Source organism: Sphaeroforma arctica, assembly GCF_001186125.1.
Source record: "Sphaeroforma arctica JP610 unplaced genomic scaffold supercont1.240, whole genome shotgun sequence".
Taxonomy (NCBI): Eukaryota; class Ichthyosporea; order Ichthyophonida; genus Sphaeroforma; species Sphaeroforma arctica.
Window position 1 is genome coordinate 45653 of NW_014040318.1, and position 7997 is coordinate 53649.

The window sequence follows — 7997 nt, forward strand, 5'->3', positions numbered from 1 at the left end:
TCCGACTCAGTGCGTTCATATATATATTTAAATCTTAGTGTCACTGTGCGCCATAACGGGTTTTCGCTGCCCCTTATAGATTACTTCATTTCAGGTGAGATCTATCTGTCGTGTTGTGAGTTGTGCGGGAACGGATAATACGCAAGGTCCATAGTTGAACGTTTGAGGGCGGGCATTCAGCCTAAAGTATAGATTTTGAGCCAAATGAAACTTCAATACATCTAGCTGCTTTTGTGAACCACAATGCCATCGTTTGATTGTACTAGCGTCGTGGGTTAACGACAAAAAAAGGGTTTTGATCCAAATAGCTTTAGGTATAGTGAATGTTTTTCTAAAACACAGACACTGGCCTGTTCGTTATATGAAAATCAAGAACAAAAGTTTCTATAGCTCATTTCTATAGCGCTAGAGATAGAAACCGGGAATTCGAGAATTCAACTCGTGTCCTTCGTTCGTTTTACATGAAAGATTCAAACCGGGACACTGACTGTCGTATTACAACAGATCTGAGATGTTATTATATTTTTGTTCTATGTGGACAATAGCTCATGGCAAATATTTTGTACGGGCGCGTACAACGGTGATATAAGCGCTCACTATTTCTCAGACTTCTGGTGACTTTTCATATTGCCATCTATTATATGATACGATCCATTACACCCGGCAATGATCAAGTTGACGCTCCATGCTCCTAACTTCTTTAGCTATCTCAACTATATCTAATGTTTATTGTATGCTACAATGAATTGCTGCTCGAATTCTCCAAGTACGTATGTACATAATTAATACATAGTAGATTTTCAATTCACCCTTCTATTGCAATAAATTTAAAAAAAAATACGATGTCGGAGCAATTCTTGTGCAATTGAGTTCAATGCGCGTCGGGTTAGTTCACTTGTGCGGGCTGCGAGCCTGCGCCGTGCCTCTGCGGCCCTGCGCCAACTTGCCAACTGCCAAGGCCGCCGCGAGAGGAGCTGCAGTGGATTCTATTTGTTTCTACAAAAAGTAACAAAATTTTAAATTAAAAAAAAAGGGTATAATAAATATAAAGTCTGTACTCCGTCAATACTAAATATTTACAGTCAGAATGTGACTATGTACATAGTATTAAATTGACAAATTGTATTTACATACAGATTTAATATTTGTTTTGTAAAATAAAAACAAATACTAGTTCTGTATGTTTACAAAATACTTGGGGGTTTAAAAAAAATACAAAGAAAAGTAGCCTTCCGGTTTGTATACGTTTTTAATAATAAAAAATATAAATCAAATCCGCAATCGTATGTAGCCCGCAAAATAATAAAAATATAAACCAAATCTGAATATGTAAAAAAGGCTGGCCGCTGGAGCCTGGAATCGTACATATGCAGTCCGCAAAACAGTATTAAAATAGGAGCAAATTTTACCTATGTAAATTGAACACAATAACAGTCATTCTCAAGTCTCAACTCTAATGTCTCAAATCTCAAGACTCTCAAAGAGTCAAATGACAAGTCTCGGTAGGGGTAAAATCTCAAATCTGTAATATTATGTAGGGTAAAAGTCAGGACTACATAGGAGTCAGGAGTTCATAACTCCGAGATTTTTTAAATTTTTAGATATGTAGATGATACTTTCTCTACTAGTTTCAGTCTTGCGCATTTGGGGAAACCACCCGCATTAGCATACCGCTGATATCAGGGAAAAACTTTAAAATGACAGGAATTCGCTAAACTCTCAGAATAAAAAAATGAAGCATTTAAAAAAAAATGGCTGTTCCAGAATCAAGAATTCCAGTATGTAACCACAACCAGTACCTAAATAACTCCTAAGTCCTCTGTGATATGCTCATATTAAATACAATAGTTAATACGTTTAGCGTACTAACGTTTTTTATAACAGGTTGGACAGACGTATATATCGAAGTAGCCCTGTTGGGCACAGCATGAGGTGCAAAATATGAGTCCCCTTTTCCAAAAAGCAAAACGTTGAGTGCATATTTTGGCGATAGCCATCACGAATTATTTATATTGCGTAGATTACGTATGTCTTACTATGTAAATTCTATTGTACATAGTACTGATACATAGTACATACCAGGCCCCAGCCCCACTGCCCCAAGGTCCAAAATTAAAAATTTAACATGTTCTAAAAATATATATTTATAATCTACAAACATATGTATCATGTATGTACTGATAATCAGATTACCACTGCTCCAGGAGTATCTAATTTTCCAAGCGGTTTTGTTTTGTTTTTTAAATTAATTTATTTTTGATAACATAAATGTGAACGATATATGAACATAAATAGTAGCTTCAGGTCATTCATCAAATCATTCTGTTTGCCAAGGCTCAAGAAATGATAGCAACAAATTATGGTTGCCACAAAATTTATCAAGGTCCTGGTGATCTGCATCATGGCTTACGCCGCCAACGTCGAAGCTCGTGAATCCTCCACTTGTGCATTTTTCATTGAGTCCCATTGCGGTGATTGTGATCAACTGACCACGCAAATGGGTAAGCGTGAATGCTTGCAGGAGTGTATTTCTGATAATAATGGTGATCAGAGATGCTTGCAGGCACGCCTTCGTTTGGGTAAAAACGAAGAAAAGGCGCAGAAGAAGCAGAAGAACCAAAAATGCAATGCCTTTATCACATTAAATTGCGAGTGTCCAGATCTAATGGGTGCCGAGAATAAAAGCTGTATTGCTGAGTGTATAGAAGGCAAGGACTCGGATGATATCTGTGAAACGAGAGTTGCACGCATGGAGAATCAGGCTGAACGTCAGGCTAACAGGGAATTGAATCAGAAGTGCAATGCGTACATCAAACTCAACAGTGAGTGCTCTGGATTGCGTGGAGCCGAACGTACGATTTGTATCTCTACTTGTGCAGAATCTCGGGACTTCTGTGCGGCAAAACTGCAACGTATGGAGAAGCGATCAGCCAAGAAAGTGGCGAAAGCGGCCACAGAGCTCGCCAACAAGAAGTGTAATGCTTTCATCACTTTGAGCTGTGAGTGTACCGGAAAGAAGGGTGCAGACAAGAAAGACTGCATCTCCGCATGTATCGCCGATCAGGAAATGTGCGAAGCTAAAGTACAGCGCATTCTGAAGCGAGCCAACTGGGTCGCCAAGAAGATGGAGAATAAAAAATGCAATGCATTTATTAAATTGAACTGCGACTGTACTGACACCACGAAGGGTGTCGAGAGGGTTGAATGCCTCAGTAAATGCATCGAAGGTGAGGATTCTGATGATCATTGCAAGTCCAGAACTGAGCGTTGGAACTTGAGAGCCGAAAACAAAATGTGCAAAGTGTTCATCAAGGACAATTGCGAATGTGACGAGCACACTGGCGATGATAAACGCGCATGTGTATCTGAGTGTATTAATGAAGAGGATTCTGATGATGTATGCGCAAAAATGATTGCATGTCAAGAATTTGTTGTCAGCAACTGCGAAGATTGCCTGGCTTTGGAGAATGGTACGGGCAAACAGAAGTGCAAGAAGCAGTGTATTATGGAGGAAGACACGGATAATATGTGTGAATTTCAGCAGATGAAATACGGCCAGCAGATGTTCAGCAAATGGAATATGAAGCAGAATGAGAAGAAGCAAGAGAAGAAACAGCAACGCCAAGCGAAGAAGGAGCAGCGACAAGCGGAAACGCAGGCCAAGAAGGAAGAAACAAAGATATAAATATTGCAATGCCCGTGGATATTGTAAATCTGAATCCGAATGAAATGACGCATAGCTTGGTAGGCAAATGCGAAGTAGGCAGTTGACTGCAAACCCAAGACATCCGGGTCAATACTCGAACTGGGTTCGAGCTGTCTATTGTCCATTGGTACATCTAAAATAAAGTGCTTCACTATGTTTGTGGTAGAACAAATTGTATCAATTTCTGGATCACTATACTTCAAATTGGTATATGTTGGCAGACGCGCTGCTCTGATTCATTTTTACGAACATACAACCAATAAAGCATAAGTGTAGGTTGCAGTGGCGGCCTGGTATACCACGCACAACTACATTTTACAATTTCACAATACTAGTAATAGTTGCCAGCGTATATATGGCCGACGTAGACTGGTGCTTACGAACGTTACATCTAAACTAATATACAACACCAAAAAGCTTCTTAAATATGCATTCTAGCTCAATACAATGCAAACTGCCCCCAATTTCGTACTAAACTATCTCAGCTGTCATGTGTACGACCACCTGCATTTTGCGAGTTGGTGTTTTTTATTCCTTTCCCGGTTTCTTTTAGATAGTAACGGAGTCAAATATTCAATATTGCAAACCTTAGAAGATATAAATTCGAATATCACCTACTGTTGTGGAATTCCGTGAACTCCCATGATCCACGCATGTGCCTTGTCTAGCCATCAGTCAGTGATAGTTATCGCTAGGATAATCTCCACCCTTCCAGCTTATCAACACTGATACAAAAATCTATGGGCTGAGTCGGTCAATACCGCCCGCTCAAATCAATACTTTTTGAGCTTATCTTTATTCAGCTCCCTCTAAGCTGTATAGACGCATACAGGTGCTTGCTAAGCGCGGGCGTCTTTGACCGCAGCTGCAAGAGCACAGGGTAGAACACATTTCTGATATGAATAGCGACAGCGTCATCCTCTGTTCCAATCTCTAGCAGACTGAGGATTCTAATTGTAACCTGAAAATAAATTGTAGTGGAATAGATTTTGGCCCGTTGTCAACCTTTTTTTGTATGCTATAATCGCAACATAGGGGCGATGTGGAGATACTCGAACATCCGGGGCACTTTCTGGGTACGAAGAACAACAGCACAACTTTGTAACGAGTATATGAATAGCAAGCGCGCAGCAGCTTACAAGCAGTACATTGCTTAGATTGTGTACGCGAAACAGAAATACGCCCAAAATACCACAGAAGCAGGATGGCCAATGTTTTGAAATTTGGTCGCGAACATACCGAATTGGCTTTGGACTCCCATTGCGCACTGTGAAGCAGTTCACTCAACGCATGCGGCAGCAATCGCACCAAATCTGGATAGTGCTCGGCAACTCCTAAGGCAAACGCTGCTTCTTCACCTTCCCTTAGTGTACCCGTGGTCACACTCGATGGCGGCAGCAGAGGTATCTGCAGAGCTCTGTCCAGGTGCTCGAGATCGACTGTGGTCATCAGAGAGCACACCACACAGAGTAGTGCGACACCTGTAGTGCAATGCATTTACGTGCAAGTGGGTGAGCCGAAGGTATAGCGGGAATACAGTAGCAGGATCGTGTTATCTGTTCTGGATTGGATAATATTTAGCAACGATCCTTTCATTCCTGTATCGCAGTGGTGCTTAATATACAACATGGACATGCATACTATAACAATAAATCTGCCCCGGATGATACAATAATAATTATTAACCGCGCAAAGAGCACATCCCAATCTTGTGTGCAATGCAGTGCCACTATGCTTACTAGACACTCTGGAATTTCTTCTCTTCATCGCTGAAAGTAGGTCGCCGAAGCCTATGATTACCAAACATAATATTACACCTTGCTAACAACATGCTAGCGTACAATCCCTTGTTTAAGTACATATCTGTTTTTGCTCACACAATTATTTGCTGCGCATGAGTTACAATTCGCCTGCTCATCATATTTGCATTCTTCCACTAACATATATAATCAAACAAGCAATGATTCGCACAGCTTCGGCCTGAATTAAACGTCAAATCTACATTCATGGACAGCTTCTTATGACATGCCCTGACGCTCACACACACTCAAGAGTATACACTTACCTGTCTGCGCGGCCACAAACGCTCTACTGTCTTCAGACCCCCTATGAACTAGTGATTGATAGACATGATCAAGCGTATTTAGTACAACACGCACCATCAAATCAATATTAGGGTTGGTTTGGCACAGAGTCTGTGCCACGTGCACTGCTAGGTCTAAAGAGAGTCTGCGATCAAGTCTTACACCATCGTTCAGCTGTTGCAGCCACGGCCTGCAGTGTGGATTACAGAGGTCAACTGAGTATGTATTTTCATTCGTTTACATATCTTTAAAATGACCAAATATCTCGCAGTGTCTGGTATTGGGTATGTATATAAAGTACACGAGTACGCGATCACGCATGCCACCTCGTCGTCTACAAGTACGCGAGCGCTTATGCTATGCCCCCTATTGTCTACCTCGTTTAGATCGCGCTTGTATGCGCTTGTATGTCTGTCTTAGGCGTGGTGTGCGTAAAGGTAGCTCAGTAATGCCAGGACACACATATATTTATACATACACATACACACATACACACACACACACGCACACACACACACACACATACACACACTTACACACCCACACCCACACCCACACCAACACCACACACACACACACATATATATATATATATATACAAGACTAACATACCCACACTGCACCTGGCTTTGGTACAGATCCTTGCGATCCGAACGGAGTCCTAGTTTGCATTGGACAAGCACTGCAAGAGTCGCCTCGGTATTGCTCTGTTTGTGTAATAAAGATTACATACTTTTTGTTTCAGCACTCCAGAATATTATGCAGGTGGACTTCTACAATGACCCGAGTGTCGATAAACGGACTTCAAAATATGAAGACAGGGTACGAATAGACTGAACAGAAGCCACGTGTCGCATTGGCTTTCTGACGCGATACGTTACATTGACATAAGCGGGGAATATGTCGCATTTGAGATACCTAGTCTGCCGATAGCAAGACCCGTTGATCGGTTATTTCTTCATTTATGCACGAAGTCATAGAACTTAGACGAGCACAGAACAATGCTTGTGTTCAAGAACGAAGCCCGCCTCTACAAGAGAGCGAGACAACAATAGATATCAGCCACGAGGAAAGTGATATCTGCTCACAGAGGTATGTTTGGTGACAGGAATACTTCCATACACTCAAAATGCTCGCAGGGTAATTGGAAGGCACACAAATACAAGCTGTCTCTTTAAACCATAAACTCACCGAGTGTTCTAGCGAAGGTAGATTCGATCCCATTCGAGCTCCGCCGTCTCCCGAAAACCCCTCCGGAAATTTTGCTAAACACGCACACAATTTCGCCAAGATATCTCTATACTCTGAGCCTGTAGTCCAATCCGATGGCTGTGAATGGCGAGCGAGGAAGCTCCATATCGTCTCCACCTGATGAAAAATGTGGAATAGGAACCATAGGATGTACAGTCATATTTAAGAGTAATGCTATGCTGCACCCGGGTGAAAAAGTGAGAGATGAATAGAGGAACAAGGGCGTTGAGCCCCCAGGACTATATGAATATTCAACTTCACTTCCATGTATCTCAAAGTAGTTTGACCAAACTGGATTGTATGGCGCACACAAAACCTAATGATTCGTAGCTATTCGTGTAGGGGAACTAATCATATCGATTAATGAACAAGCTCATTCATCTGAGCAGACAGCACAAGGTAGGTAGGGTAAAAGAACATGTGTTTAATTGTAAATTATCCCCTTAATAATTTATAAAAATCCGGAGATCTCAAATTGTACTTAATTTGATCACATATACCGTACGGAATCGCAGCGACTGCCTCTAATATTTTTTTAACTATCAGTTCACTTGGAAATATCAACAAATACATGAAATATTTTTTCTTGCTTCGTAAGTATACATTACGAAGATGGTTCATGAATGAGAATCAGTCTCAAACTCTCGGACTCTCCGTAGGTAAAATATATTATCATGTACTGTACAGTACAACTATAGGTCAAATATATATATACATATGTACATATGCACATACAAACATTATACACAGAAACACACACACACATATATATATATATATGTATATATATATACATACATATATGAATATATACATATAATACATAAAAATATATACATATACACATATGTATATATATATGTATATGTATGTATTGTATGTATAATAAATATATATATATATATATATATATATATATACATATATGTATATATATATACCACATATAATACATA

At 40.3% G+C, this 7997-nt stretch overlaps 2 protein-coding genes across 2 annotated transcripts; one reads left to right on the forward strand and one right to left on the reverse strand.

Moving 5' to 3' along the window:
* The first annotated feature begins 2324 nt into the window (after positions 1-2324).
* On the forward strand, positions 2325-4167 carry SARC_04344 (hypothetical protein). The gene has a single exon (XM_014301830.1). It carries the CDS (start codon positions 2360-2362, stop codon positions 3683-3685), a length of 1326 nt encoding a protein of 441 aa, XP_014157305.1. The 5' UTR covers positions 2325-2359; the 3' UTR covers positions 3686-4167.
* A 193-nt stretch (positions 4168-4360) lies between these two features.
* On the reverse strand, positions 4361-7201 carry SARC_04345 (hypothetical protein; the record flags this gene model as incomplete). Its single annotated transcript, XM_014301831.1, has 6 exons — positions 4361-4667; positions 4946-5187; positions 5772-5980; positions 6403-6497; positions 6982-7158; positions 7196-7201. The coding sequence occupies 6 exons, from the start codon at positions 7199-7201 to the stop codon at positions 4506-4508; spliced, it is 891 nt and encodes a 296-aa protein (XP_014157306.1). The 3' UTR covers positions 4361-4505.
* Positions 7202-7997: the final 796 nt, after the last annotated feature.

Bases quoted from the DNA above. Each gene is read 5' to 3' on its own strand.
- SARC_04344 (XM_014301830.1), top strand. From the start codon at position 2,360: ATGGTTGCCACAAAATTTATCAAGGTCCTGGTGATCTGCATCATGGCT.